The 15,484-nt window shown below is 42.9% G+C and overlaps 2 protein-coding genes across 2 annotated transcripts in view; one reads left to right on the forward strand and one right to left on the reverse strand.

The window, feature by feature from the left end:
* LOC308108980 (solute carrier family 41 member 3-like) overlaps nt 1-5,840 on the forward strand; it is a gene marked incomplete at both ends in the record, with an annotated part of 84,873 nt that extends 79,033 nt beyond the window's left edge. Inside the window, 1 exon segment of the mRNA XM_080462311.1 lies at nt 5,670-5,840. Coding sequence (XP_080318437.1) covers nt 5,670-5,840 — 171 coding nt within the window.
* Nucleotides 5,841-6,893: 1,053 nt separating this feature from the next.
* LOC308109118 (carbohydrate sulfotransferase 11-like) overlaps nt 6,894-15,484 on the reverse strand; it is a 43,066-nt gene continuing 34,475 nt past the window's right edge. The window contains exon 3 of the mRNA XM_080462493.1: nt 6,894-10,292. Coding sequence (XP_080318619.1) covers nt 9,447-10,292 — 846 coding nt within the window. The 3' untranslated portion in view covers nt 6,894-9,446. The remainder of the gene's footprint in view (nt 10,293-15,484) is intronic.

The following is a 15,484-nucleotide window of genomic DNA, read 5'->3' on the forward strand; positions in this document are numbered from 1 at the left end:
GTAGTCCCTAGTACATGTATATTTTAGTGGTGGTCCACGTAGCCCCATTATTCTGTCTGCCAGGTCAGCAGTGTACTGGTAGATACTGTGCATATTATACTCTATCAAAAGCAAAACACCAAGTGATCATAGATTGTATGAAGATGCAACAGCCAGTTTCCTCCTTATGCAGCAAACTAGGCAAGACATTCTCAACCAGGTTGGGAGCAGTTTCATGTCGTTTGGGTGAGAGAAAGATGTCACAAACTGCTTCCATACGTTTTTGTTCTTCTCCACCCACGGGATGAACGATGGCCACGCCAGTCTCATGAATATTTCATACAAAGATTTGTGCACAAACACTGCTCAGTTGTACATTTTGCCATCCAAAACCTATGACATTGAGCCTTCTGCTGTCAGGTTGGCTGAGACCCTATATGAACAAGTCCCGGAGACCAGCCTCTTGAAATCAAGCTCTAAGCATCGCAAGGATGTTACCTATGGTGGAGAAAGTGCCCATCTGGAGAATGACAGCAGAATATTTCTCACAATGCTTCCAAATGATTTCTGTTGCTTTCGCATACAAGTCCTGGTCCAGTACGACAGCAATTGCCTCAACATGAAGTGACTTCTGGACAGCAAACACATTTCTGATCTTCATATTGAAGCCTGTCCAGCTTGCTATGTCTTGTGTTCCATTGTTGAACATTTTAGCAAGTACCCAGGTGAGGTTCTGGATCTGGGCAACTTCTCTTCTTTTAGCGTATTCTGCTGTGAGGAGCTGTTCACTCAGTGACTGTGGTCCTGTACACCCACCAGCAATGTATGGTGGCAACTCTTGGTCAGACACGATGTTTTTTTCTTTGCAATGTCTGGAAGTGCCCTTTGGGGTAGTTGTGGCCCATACACCCTCACTTGTTCCACAATGTCATTGACTCGATGTGTAGTTCCTTTTCGAGTCACCGTTTCTTCAAGTCTATCAATGTTCCATGCCAAGGTGATGAAGCCATTTGGTTGAATGCTCACAGGCAGGACAGTCTGGTTCATATAAGCTGTGAGCTTCTGTAAGCATACTGCTGTGTCATTTTCTTCTAGTTGGGAGTATGATATGCCATGTCCCAGTCTGTTCAAAGTATGAATGAGCTCAGTGCATCCGGTGAGTGTCTTCTCAGCATATGGGAGGAGAACATGCTTGGGAGGATTCTGCTTTCCACAGGTGACTGCCTACACAACATCCTGACTGAAGGAGTCCACTGGCATGGCTACTCTCCTCGATGGACGTCAGCAGGCCAAGCATGAACCACTGAAGATGTTTTAGAGCAGCAAATTCTTTTTTTTGCACATCAGATGGGTGGATGGGCCATGTTGTCGGTTCCTTGTTGTACTTGATTACTTGTCTTAGACGAGAAGACTGGCCGATGATCTTGAACATATCTTTGGAATTGTGTTTCCATATTTGGAGTTCCCTCTCTATGTCACAGTATACACCAACAATGTCTTTCATTATTTTCCTCACTTGTCAGGAAAGATGTGAATGGAGTCCTCGAACTCCAGCTCCAGTTTCCGTTGGAAATTCTTCTTTATGGATCCAGGTAGAGTATGTACATCCCGTGCTGACTTCATCACCTGAAATTTCTTGGTGAGAGTTGTGAGTCTAGCAACTTGCTTGTTGTGGATGACATCGGTTTGTATGTGATGGAACAAGTTCTGCATAAGACTCTTCTGCCGTCTGAATACTCTCAATGTCATGAGAAATCATTGGTTCTATGTCAAGCTCAGGTGTGGGTCTCATGTAGTCTCTGTAGCAGGGCACACGATAATGTGCTTTGGTTGAAGTATATCACGACTGGTGATTGCTAAGTTCTTGGTATCGCACGTGGTGATTGCACAGGCTCGAAGCTTAACGTCTGCTCTCATTTCTACAGATTTCACTCGTCTCTCCTGAGTTGATGTGCAGTTATATCTCTTGTCTTCTCACAGAATATGCAATTGTTCTCATAAATGCATGATTTAGATGAGAAGCTTCTGATCAGATGCTAAACACTTGAACAACGAGCAGCGGCATCTTCGGCCAGAGTTGTTTCTGCTTTGCGTTTCAGAGATTCAAGTTCTTTCCTCATAGTGAACAGGGTTCTTCCTCCCCTGTGGTAGAAGACCTTGGGAACCTCCTGGCCGGTGATTGATTCGACAGTGTCAAGTAGGGGGGAATACTTCCTTATCCAAGCAGCCTCCAGTGAGGTAAGCCATGAATCCAAATCTTGTGGGCTCTTCAGATATCCATCTACTGCAATATCGGACCTTTCTGGATAATGCATACTGGCAGGTAGTTCTTTTCTAGATTGTAAAAGTAGTCAGAGTGTTTTCTAGATGAACAGACTACTTCTACTGCTTCCTCAGCCTATATCTTCATGATCACCACCACCTGGAATAGCAAAGTTATTCCAAGCATTAGTTGATACACGTGTGCATTTTCATCACAGTATGAGTATTTCTGATAACTTATTTATCAATAATGTAATACTAGAACTCTGTAGTGACCTAGAAATGATCAGTATAAGAAACATGAAACAAACATTGAAAATGTCAATTTTCAATGAAAAAACATAATGGGGACATGGCTCAATAAATTACAATAAACATATCCTCGTGGACAAACACTGTTCCCAACAATGGTGCATTCATTTTCAGTATATCACAAGGAAGTTTTTGAGAGGTGATTTGTTGCTGTAGGTGTTTTAGTTAACAAGATATCAGTAATATGTGCAATAACATTTCTGAACTTAGAGATTTTTGTTTGTTTTTCTGTATATTGAGTATATTTATGTGAAATATTTTGCCAATATCAAGAAACAATCACCAAAAATGTTATATACAGGGTATATGCAGGAATCCTGAGATTAATTTCAATACCTTTTTAAGACTTTTTAAAAAACCTTTCAAAAGAAATGAACACCTCATCGTCACTTTAAGTTGTTGTTAGCGACATCTTTAACAGTTGTTTACAATTTAACAGAAATTAGGTAAACTGAGAAGGAATAAAACTAATAAAAAAGAATGAATTAAACTAAATGCAGGTTTATTGACGTTCCCCTCAGTCACAACAAGTAATAACAGTTATTCAACGCCAACTGAAATGGAAAATTAAATTCTTGTGCATACTAGAGAATTATTGACTAGTTTTAGATCAATAATAAATTGTAGTATCATACATTAAATATTATCCAGTGACGAGAGTACGCCAATAAAAAGACACAAAACTGATACATGACAGAGTCCAGTAACGTCGAGCACAAATTGACAAAATGTGTATCCAGTTTGTTGTCACTAAAATATTTCAAAAACAAGTATTGAAGCACAATTCATGAACATTCAAATGTTATTTCAGGTGTCTGATCGAGGGACAGCTTCAGGAACTTGCTCATCTACATAGCAGTAGAGAAGCACCGATCCATGTTATTTCACATCCGATCCCGATCCCCAAATTTGTTTATCTGCTGATACGATTCTGGTGCCAGAGCTCTGTTTGCTTTAATATTATTATTATTATCATTATTGATGATTTTATATGAGGCTGTAATAAACTCCTCTCTGCTGGCAAGTATGAAATGTACAATTGTATGCATGTATTCTCTCAAATGGTAACTTGAGGCTAGTATAAGGTCAGAAAAGGAAGCAGTACAAACTATTTTTGTTCCATTTGGACAATGTGGGGGTCTGTGTGACGTCATCATCTCATGATAAACTAGCTCTATCTTTAAAACCTCAGAATCACTTTATTAATCCCTGGGAAAATTCTTTAGTAACGCAGCACAAACCGAATGTTTCCAGCTCTAACGCAGCTCCAACCATTGGGACTATTTTCAGGGAGTTTAGCGCGGACTAGTACGCAGCTTCACGGAGGTGTGAATCACCTGCTACAGCGGAGGAGCTGGTGTTCATTGTTTTGATGTCACGGTCAGTACTGTTCTCTTCAGGGAGCTAGCGGTGACGTCTGGCGGCAGAGTGACCGCCTCGCTGTACAACGGCTTTGCAAACATCCACGTCGATGCTTTGAGTGTAAAATACATCCAAACAGCAACATATTGTCATGAAAAGTTGGATAGCACAGTGCTACTGCCCTAGCCTGCTCGCTGGCTGCAAACTGTGGAATGGATTTCCTGACTCATTACTCCTCGTCTCATTGAGACCCGCCTCCCTTCAGGAAATCCAGTTTGCAGCCAGCGAGCAGAGCAGCAGCAGCAGGGAAACACTGTGGAGTCATTTTAGCAACAGTGAAGCAGACGAGGCTTCATGGATCAGAAATCTCCGCAGGTTGGATCGGAAATTTCTTCTCATCTATTTTTGCGCCGGAATCTTCGCTATGACGTTGCACCCATACACGCACGGCCCCGAGGTGATCGAGCGCTGAGAACGCAACCGAGTCAAAGCGTATAAAATTTAATACCTGATAGAATCGCGATTAAGACTTTTTAAGGGCCTTAATTTATCAACTTTTAGTACTTTTTAAGACCCTGCAGACACCCTGATATATTTAATTTGCCTTATTCATGCCACATGTAAAATATTTACACTATATTGGGCATAGATCATAACATTCGACCACTTTTACTGATTTACGCATTTTTCATTGAAACCACACAGAGAAAAAAGACATTTAGGGTGATAACACCAAGAAGGCTGGGATATGCAAGGCTATCACATTTTCTTCATATCTTGGGACATAGATCTTACTAGAAATCACAATGAACCTAACTCCATATGAGTGAGACCGACCGACCCCTTTGGCCAATATGGACTGATGACTATCGGGGTGAGTCTCAACTGTTAAACTCCCGATATGCACTATAAAACGAGAATACGGACTGTGAGTCATACCACTACGGGTCCGCCATGTTTGTTTTCTGGCTTACAGTGATGCCGGTAACGCGTTAATTAGGATGGTGTTACTCTCATATGACCACTTTTTTTAGTAATGAGTAAGCGAACACGTTACTATTTCCAAACCAGTAATCAGTTTAAAGTAATTTATGCAAGTCACTGTGCGTTATTGTTGTAACGTCCAACAAGATTTGTTACTTGTCTGCAAAGCCGCTTTATTATTAAACAGAACCGGGCCGCTCCTCCGTTCTCCAAAGGGACACATGCAGGCCCCCGCCCCCTTCTCCACTCTCAGCCAATCACAGGCCAACCCGCTCTAACGGTGCGTTCAGGTAACACAAGAGAATGGGAACAAACTAACGTGAGCAATAAATTTTAACATTGCAATCACCCCCCTGCCCCCAAAAGCAGGTAGTACAAATACATAAATACTGCAACTACAGCTACATCACGGGGTAAATAAATACCAGTAAAAGTAAAACATGTAAACATGGTGCAGGAGGCAAGGCTGTGACCAGCACATAGTTTTTGGTAAAATTGGTTGTCATTTTTATGTTGAGATCGGGGGGGCATGTTGTCGGCAGCTGCTGAAGGTGAATAAAAAATTATTTGTAAAGTAACTTAGTTACTTTTAAATAAAGGGGGGATTCGCAGTAGCAGCCTGTCTTAAAAAAATCACGGATCCCGAACACCGGTGTCGCAAAAATAAAGGACGTTTTGTGGATATACTTGTGTTCATTGTCGTGTTACCGGGCCCTTTGAAACCTCTGAGATCACGGAGTGGCATCAGACTGTGTCCTCTTCTCCACCAGGTGGTGATTCTTCTGTATGCGTCGGGCCTGGTGGTGCGCTGGCTGTGGAGACGAGGCCTGGATCCAGATAACTTCTCCATCCCTTACCTCACGGCTCTGGGTGACCTGCTGGGAACCGGCTTCCTGGCTCTGAGCTTCAGACTCATTCTGACCTTCTCTAACTCTGCCTGAACACCCAGAATGTATCGTTCTCTATATGTGTGATTTGATAATGAGCAGGTGAGGATTTCTGTATGAAAGCACAGTAAGAACTTCTCCTTCTGGTTTCCTTTGCAGCTGGAAAACGCTGAGAGGAGATTTAGGCCCCATTTACACGTGACATTTTCAAGTAAATCCGTATCGGTCTTGCATTTTCAGCTCAGAAAAGTTTTGGGTTTCCACGTCAACATTCTGAAAATTATGTAGTTAGCATGCCAGGTCACAAGATGGCGCTGTTGCTTGTTTTTGTGATGACACTGCACACACGTGCCGAGAACAATACACTATAAACATTAACAATCAAGACTACTCGACAGTCGTATGGTCAGAGGAGGGGGCAGAGCCTGGGCGTTTTAAAAAGTTGCATTTTCAGCACCAACAACCACGGTTGTCGTGTAAACGGACACCCAATACACAACGAAAGCTTTGCGTTTTCACTTGTTTTCATTGTCGTGTAAACGGGGCCTTAATCTTGAAACTGATAGCATGAGTCTGATTTAAAGAGTTGGTTCAAACACACAAGTCCAGCAATCAGATTTAAATGACTCGTTGATTTTTCTAAAAACATGTAATTAAAACTTCTGATGCAAAGAATTGAAATAAATAAATGGAGGTATTAGGGTTATACGATTTTGACAGTTTCCACAGGTAACAATCAAATTTTGATTTGAGTGATTGGAAACATAAATGACAGACAATTATTTGATTTCAAAATTTTTATCAATAGAGCTGTTTTTTGATATTGATCTTGTGTCATGCTACAAACAAAACTAAAAACCAATTCTTATTCAAATATATATAGCATATCAATACCGTGTCTTTGAATGAAAGCTTTAAAAAACAGCTAGTTGTTGAACACTGCCTTAAAATTAAAATCCGAGATGAGGTTATTTGGAATTTTTAACCAAACTGTAGCAAAACATAAACTCCCCTGCTGGTATTTACTGGAGGGACTTAATTGTGTTTACCGGTTTAGACCAAAACAAACAAATTATACCAGGAAATCCAAAGAGAGAAAATTGCTATGGAGTGAATGAATGTTTTATTGATGACAGCCCTGGAGACCGGAAGTCAGACACAAAAAAAAGAATGGAAAAATGACAAAAAACAACAGTCAGCGAACTCGTCAATTCTGAAATGCTGCTGATGGAAATTGGAGACACTTGATGAAAATAATGACGTACAATAAAAACAGGGTCCAGTCAAGAGATGGGACACGGACATCTGGAAGAACAAATCTCTATGCACAAAGACTATATAGTAATTCATGTAAACCCTGTCTTTGTCCAAACAAAACCAGAAAACCATGAAGATTTTGCCTCATTTAAAGAAAATGGCAGAAAGCCAAACCCACTGCTTTCTCTCACCACAAAAAAAGCATTTAAACCTTCTCACCATGTAAGGAATATTTGTAATATTTCCTTAAATCACCTCAAAATCACATTCTTTAAAAAATGTGTGTACAAACCCTGATCAGGTAAATAAAACCGACCAACGAAAATGAGCGATGCATCAAAACAAAGTTTTTTCCTTTTAATTTCTTCACAAAATGTGGTTCTCCGTTCTGAGTATTGAAGCACAAATAAAACCCTGTCAATGAAGTATTTGCAAAAAGCAAAACAACTGTTCTGGTGTGAGGACGACTTTTTGTGAACATTCTGTCTTTTCCCCAAACGTGTCCACTGAGTCGTGGAGCGCCGCCGGCCTCACTGACAGCACTGTAGAAGCACCGTCTGTACGCCTGTAGTCAGCTCTTTAATATCACATAGCAAATGATTGTATAACAGCAATAACGACTCATAAAATGTACTTCACCTTTCAATTATTGTACGTAGATTTGTGCCTTTCAAACCATGATGAGCCTTCAGTTGTTTTTGTGCCTTTAATGTAGATTGTTGACATTGTTTGCTTTTTTTCTTTTCTTTTTGAGTACGGAGCCTTTTCAAATGGATATGCAGGATCTTTTTCTTTTTCCACAAAGCTTGATTGGACTTTGTAGTGTTGTAAAACCTTCTTGATCACATCCTTGCTGCTGTGATTGATCATTTCAATAAAAGACTGGAAGCTGAGTGAAGTGTCATGACTCCCAGTCCAATATTGTCCTTGAACTTGGTAGTTTTATAGTCGACAGTCCAACTTGGTCGTCTGTGCATATGAATGTTCGTGTACTCGCCGTAATTACTGCATGTGTGTGTGGTTTTGTTACAAAAACAAACAGCACCGTCTCGTGGTGCAACATGAAAACTACATTGTTTTAAAACGTTGCAAAAATGTAAACTTTTCAAAAATGAAACAGCAAAAACGATGCGGTTTAACTTAAAACATTGTCGTGTAAACATGGTCTAAATGAGTGTCATGAAATCAGAACACTGACCTCCACAGTGCTACGTACTTCAGCATTTAAAATCTGATGTGATTGTTGAAAATTGTGAACGAAGGCTTCAAACGGCTCAGAATATACACAATATATTTTTGTTAAGAACATTGAAATGATTTGACAATAGGCTGCGCTAAATTCAGACTTTTTTTGAAACATTTTAGGATAGCCTTCATCAATTTTCTCAAACGCTTTTCAGAAACAAAACCTCTAAATGCTGCGTTTTCACTTGAAATGTGTAAACTGAGGCTCCATTGTAATCAGTCAGATTGAACTTTTTCTTTAACATCCTGGTAATTTGCACAGACGTTCTCTCACACAAAGCAAAATTTGGTTCAGTCTTCATTTATCGATTATCGATGAACTCGTCCAGCCTGAAAATCATACACGGTCGAAATATCAACAACAAACATTGAAAACAATCAACAGCCTCTTGTTGAAATGCATTTATTTTGCTAACTGTGAGAGAAATTTGAAACCTGTTTTGGTTGGTCTGACTTGGCAGAGTCAGTATTAACATAATAAATAAAATAAAAGCAATAATAGAAAAAAAGTTTTCCTACAGTACAACAAAACAAATAAAAAAGAGTCACAGTAACAAAAGTCGTCTGGGGCGAAGGCAGGTCCGCAATCCAAGGCACGTACGATTGAAGACAATCCCAGTCTGAAGGACTTGTTCTGCTGGCTTTGCTACCGCGTCTTGGTGGAATGATGTTAGTCGTGTAAAATACAGTTTTGAAACGACAACAACTGAAGAAAACGAAAAGTCGAAAGGCAATTTGAACATTCAAAAGGTGGCGACCGAATTCTACATGGTCACGTTTTACAGGAAAAAAAATCCTCTCACTTGATGTAACTTAAATCTCCCGACAGAACAGCTGAGCACTTCCTGGAGAGCCGCAGTCTGACATGTTTCCGGCGTTTTCCTGCTTCTGAACATTAAATGTAGTGTCGTCATGGGAACGCTTCATACTGACCCCAGCGGGAACACGTTGGAGCCCTGCAGGACTGTGACTTTCCGGGACCAAGTACGTCAAATTCTGCTATAAAAGGTCCCCTTGACCTTGTTGAAACTTTCTTTGGACAGTTCTGTCTTACTAAAACAAAAGTAAATTTCATCGACAGACATCTCAAACAAACAGCACGTTTCACGAGACTCGTAATGTTCAAGTGGAGGTCTGTAGGTGGTTGACGTACCGGTCTCATCTGAACTTCAGGTAGGCCGGCAGCGAGTAGTTGAAGAGCAAGAAGTCCATGCGATACAGATTGTACAGCTTCTTCTGGTAAAAAGGGCTGATGTTTTGGAAGAACTGGGCCGCCATGTCACCTGTAGTCCTGGTGCTCTTGGACGAGGCAGGGAAGACGACCTGCTGGTCCATGCCGGCTAGCTGCAGCACGTAGCGGGAGTCCTGCTCCAGCGTCTCATACTTCCCCACCACGTCGTAGTGGATGAGGCAGGGGTGGCACAGCGAGTGCACCCGCTCCCAGTGCTCGTTGAAGGGCTCCTCCCGCTGTGTGGCCGGGTCCACCAGGTAGTACACAAACTCCTCGAAGGACACGTCGTCCCCTCGCTCCAGCGCTTGGGGCTGAGGGTCCGGCCTGTGCCGCCGCACAATCTTCGTGCCGTAACGTTTGTGGAAAGCAGTGTTGTAACTGCGTGTGAACTTGTTGCGATACGCGGACACCAGCCGCTCAAAGGGCTCGCGCACGAAGACAAACTTCAAGTAGGAGCGCAGCCGCTGGTTGATTTGGGAGGTGGAGTACTCGGACAGGGCGCGGAGGTTACCAGGGACGTGGGCCTCGTTGGCGGGAATATCCAGAGGGTCCCTGTGGGAGCCCGCCACGCCCGTCAGGACCATGAGCACTCTTTTCCAGTTGGTGCATGCCACCTTAGGCACGTAGCAGTACAGCAGGCCGTGCTGATCGTCCACGATGACGTGCTTCAGGTCTTCGGGGATCAGGACCCGGCGTTTGCGGGTGTAGGAGCGGCAGGCCTCTTCCAACAGCTCCCGCCGACCTTGATGGATGGCCTGTACTGCCGACTCCACCTACGGGGAAAAAAATGAGGAATCAGCATCAAGACTCTTTGGCAAAACAGGTCATCTTTGCAGAAAAGGTTTAATACATTGACAGTTGAACAGAAAACCTGCACGCTCTGGTTCAAACACTACACCTTCATCATGTATTATATAGACTATATTCACAATGACGTTGCGGAATTCCGCCGCGGTGCATTGTGGGATACCCTGTGGTACTCGCCGCCACAAATACCGTCTCACAAGAGCTGCCTTCGACTCTCCTTTGCCAGCTCTAATAACACAACGATGTATACATCGCTGGAGATCCTCATAACTTGTCCTTTATCACAGGCATGGGCAAAATCGCCCGTTTCACCAGAAATGGCTGTAACATTAGCAGCATGTCTTCAGCACCCATACCACAGTCAATCCCAAGGTGCTTTGCGGGCAGGGGGATATGACATCATTGTGAATGAGGTCTATTAGTGCTCCCCAACCTGAGGTCATGGATCAGAGAACAAAAGAGTCGCCCAAGGCTCCGTCTGTCTCTTGTCTGCCCTGATTCAGACAAACTAGGTACTGAAAACAACTCCTGATGGTCATTTCTTTCAGAGGAGCAGTGAGTGAAACATGAATAATGTTGCTGATATAAGATGGCTTGTTACATTAATGCTGTTTTCTAACGCTATTTTTATTGTTGGTCAGTGGCACCATGGGAATGTACTCCATTGCAGCTTGCATTGTTTCAATGCTGCTATAGTTTCCCTAGATTACTGTTTAGCTTGTACAAGTAGCCACTAAGCTAATTCAACAGAAGACAAGGAGACGTCATTCCGGGTGCTCCTTGCTGCGTCTCATCCTCACTGCCTCAGGACGACAGGTCATAGAGTTGGGCCGAGCTTCTCCGTGGCACACACTCTATATTGATTCCCTTCCTCTGCTGGACGGCCCACAGTTTGACTCCATGTGTGGCTCTCTCTGTCCGTGCAGCAACATCACAGGAATTCAACGGCGGCCCGACAAGCGCTGAGCCAACGCTGATCGCTCCTCCGAGCAAAGGTACTACACACAGTACTCGCTCTCCGTGCTGCAGCGTCCTCACTTCTCTGATGATATTAATAAGCACTGTGATACACCACAAGACAAACCGCTCCTCCAGAGAGGAAACTGACGCCTTCTTCTGCTGCAAAGGCATGGATTTCTGTTTTAAGATCACAAATGAGCTTTTCATGTAATACTATTCCAGTGAAAACACATATATTACAAGGTTTTTATTAGAATCGAACATGTTCTTTGTCATTGTGGGATTGTATTTGAAGTACATTTAGTGATGCAAGGGAAAATTGCAACGGAAATACAGGTTTATATAGAAGTTTGACTCTTGACGAGATTTGTCTTTCTCACCATTACCATTGTAAGATAAGTTACAGTTACAAAAGTACTTTGTTTCTTCTGACCAAACATAAGATATTTGACAGACAGGAAATCACACAGAAATTATGCAAAAGTTCAAATATCAAAAATGATTGGATTTGCTGGATAACAAAGGCCTGTACATGTTATATAACTTATTTACAACTATGTTTGAATTACATCTTTTAAGTTGCCAGATTCAATAGAAATTTGGGTTGGTTTGTGCGATATGTGGCGAAGCAAAAATAATCCCATCAGGGTTCATGTCTTAAACAATTATACTTGTTATTAAAGAGACAGTTTTTGTCTGTCTCTAATCTGTCTTTAACTGCTTCGATAAAGCAAATCTACAAGTTCAAGAAGAGATGAAGGACTTTTTTTTGTCTGTTTAGCAGGGTTAGCTTTAGTGTCAGCAGCCCTTCACAGTACCTCCACCTCTTTATAAATAAAATAACTACAACCAAGCAATAATTTGTACATGTACAACTCGCTCCCTCCGATCGAGCTCTGAAGCTCCTCATGAATCCTCCCTGAATGGTTAATCCCTCACCCTCTACTGCAGTCAAACATCAAAGCCACCTGGCGAACTGCAGGGGTCGTCTGCCTTGGCTGCGCTGTGAGACGGAGGTCAGGAGGAGAGACAGACGAGTTCCATTTCACCAGATTTAAGAGGCAGATGGCTGAAACTCAACATTTATCGACGTGCTCGGGGTCAAACGCAGAGGCAGCCAACAGGCGTCTCAGCACAGACGTGGACAATCTCCTCCAGGTTTTACTCATTTGTCTTTTGATGGTCTTTTCCAGTGTCTCTGGTACAGATTTTCTTCATTTCTACCAGTTTTTTTTGATAAAATAGCAAACTTTACCACTTTTTGGGGGTTTTAACCACAAACTATATTATTAAACATATAAGTGGGTATAAAAAGAGCATTTTAAAGACGGACATAACTTTCCCCATCTGAGTATTGTTCACGTTGTGCCACTTAGGTTTAGTATGTTTATGAAGTTCTGTTTTCTATCCCTGTGTTAACAATGCTGGAAGCAATCATGAGTTTGGGTCATTTTCTATAGCTGTTAAATACACTGAGCTGAAATACATAGTGACGCTGGAAAAAGACAAAGCTCACTATAAACACCATTTTATTGGCCTGAGCTATTATTTTGTTATTAAGTCTTCCAAGTCTTGTTAAACACCATGAGGGGATGAGGGAGGGCTGCCAGCGTAGTAAGAATTACACTCACTGTGGATCTATTTAGTGGAAAAGAGATTTGTCAGCTTTTGGAAGGATAAAATTAACAATATGAATCAAAATGAATTTACTTATAGTAGTATAAGTATGATTTGAAATAAATCTAAACACGTACACAGCTTTTTCATGACCCTAATTCACAGAACTTTGTTGTTTTTGGCCATTTTCCCCAGATTTCTTCAGGCTTCTAATTTCTGTCTTGTGTCCATAAAGTATTAAATAATTCACTGAAAATCCAGTTGTTTTGACTTTGCAGAACATGAATACACAGTTTATGGAAACAGATATGATCTCAGTTAATGAAAGATGAATAAATATGAAACTGTGCAGACTCCACTGCCATAGAAATACAAAATATTGCACTATATGTGTGATGTAAGCCGAGGTATCAGTAGAAGCCCCGTTTACAGGCGTTCAAGTGAAAACACAAAACTTTCATAGTGTTGGGTGACACAACAATGGTGCTAGGAGCCACTGAAAACAGATGTTTTCGAAAAAGCTCTGACTCCGCCTCTATGGAAAGCCTCTTACTGGCTGGATTTTCCCCCGGGCTTCAGGTTTGACACCCCTGATGGGAAAATGGTATTATGGTAATGGATCAAACATTACAGTATTAACAAGTTATCATATTATTGGTTGAATCACATAAAAGAAAAGGCTACAATTATTTACATTATTGGCTGATGTCATGTTATTGGATATAATTACTGTTGTTGGGCCCAAACCTCCATTGCTCAGTCTCTCCTGCTAAAGGGGGGGCACATTTTCCTTAGAAGAAAGAAAAACCACCACCAGGGGGCCCCCCCGAGACCCCTCCCGTGAGCTGCACTACTGCAACTCACTGACAGGGGGCTCCACCCACTCCGCCACACTCAGAGGAGGAGACTGCCCTCCGAACCTGATAGCACCTCAAGGAGATTGGTCAAGGCGCAGCCAAGTGCCACGGGGCGCCTTAATACGAAATGCAGGTACAAAACCCTCACCATGCGAGCCCCCCCGTCACTCCAAAGCCGGGGTTACGGTACGGTAAAGTGCACCCAGGACCAACTCTGTCGCGCGGTCCCACCACAGAAAGTACGGTAAAAATGTAGGCGGGGCTGTGAACGACTCGGAGAGCGTCCAGCGAAGAATACAGAATCGGCCGGCGGCCGTCTGAGTCGTTCTCTGTGACTCAGGTTAAACTTTCTCATTGTAAACAGCAGCGTCCAGCTTGTGTTGAATTTACTCCTTCTGTTCCTGACGGAGGAGCGTCTGTATCTCGTTAAAAGACGCAATGTTGTGTTGCGCGTCAACGTTTCAATAAACCCAGTTAACAAATCAACCAGTGAGCACAAAGCGCTGTATGTAAACAACAACATGAGGGTTTACGTATGGCCGATGAAATAATTAAATATTGTGGGCAAGTAGAGAGTGACGATCGTCACTACCAATCGGCAGATGGCTGCATTGCAGCTCCTCCTCACAGACCCGTTCCTCGGTGCCCGGAACCTCAGCGGCGGGGTAGCGGAAAACCGTAGCTGGCGGTCTCGGGTTCTTTCCGTAGTATCCACAACTTTTCAGTTGGACCGCGCGAAAACCCGCCCCGCCACATGATGCTCCGCGACAGAATGTGTGGTGGAACCGCACCTCAAGTGAGCCAACGTTGACCGTAAGGGTCAGCTTCGCAAGAAGAAACAAATGGACTCACAGAACCAAACAAAGGTTCGGCCCACCAGACAAGCAAAAGACAGTTTGGATTACTTTTTCTCTCCTTTTTTGGATTCTCACTGCTTCAACAATTCACAGCTTTCTACGGGAAGCCATTCAGCTGGACCACAAGGCCCCACAGTTTTGGTTTGGGACGCCAAATCCAGACCCGATAACACACGAGTTACCGCGGCCTCACAAATACTGGCATCGCAACAGTAGGAGAGCTTTTTGTCTGGGCAGTGAAGCGAAGTTAGAATGAAAGCTAACATGCAATGTGTCTTCTATTGTTTTTCAACAATGCTGCAACCTGTAACATGAAGTTTCCGTTTGTGTTCATGTGCACCGTCGGGTGCACCAATCACCGCTCCTTTACCTCAGACACCAGCGATCTGGGTGAGCTCCAAAAGCCACTCCGATCTCTGTGAAGGAAATGGGGAATCGGAATCGCACATTTCTTGTCTCCTTTCTTCTCTCATTCTACAACAACGACTTCGCGCGCATACAAGCGTCCAGCGCGTGCCCATCACCCTCATACGCACAGTCACATGTAGCAACCAAACTGCTACACTTTGCCGTCGGATACCTCCCTATGCTAATCGGAGTTTTAACTGCATGTTTCGACATCCAGGTAAAACTTGTGTGTTCAATACCAGGACCGACACAGCCGCCTGGCATTGTCATGTGACCTCGGAAAGCATCTTTCCGTTGCCACAGCAACTTAGCTCTGCGCCAAGATGGTGATCTTGGCTCTGTGAGCGACCCCCTGCAATTGACTCGGGTGTCTTGTTTATTTGGTTGCTGAACAACCGCCATGTTCCACCAGAGCCGCCATCTTGGATGGATATACCAACTCATCCATCACTCGTTGGA

This window comes from Lipophrys pholis (assembly GCF_963383615.2).
Source record: "Lipophrys pholis genome assembly, chromosome: 4".
NCBI lineage: Eukaryota > Metazoa > Chordata > Actinopteri > Blenniiformes > Blenniidae > Lipophrys > Lipophrys pholis.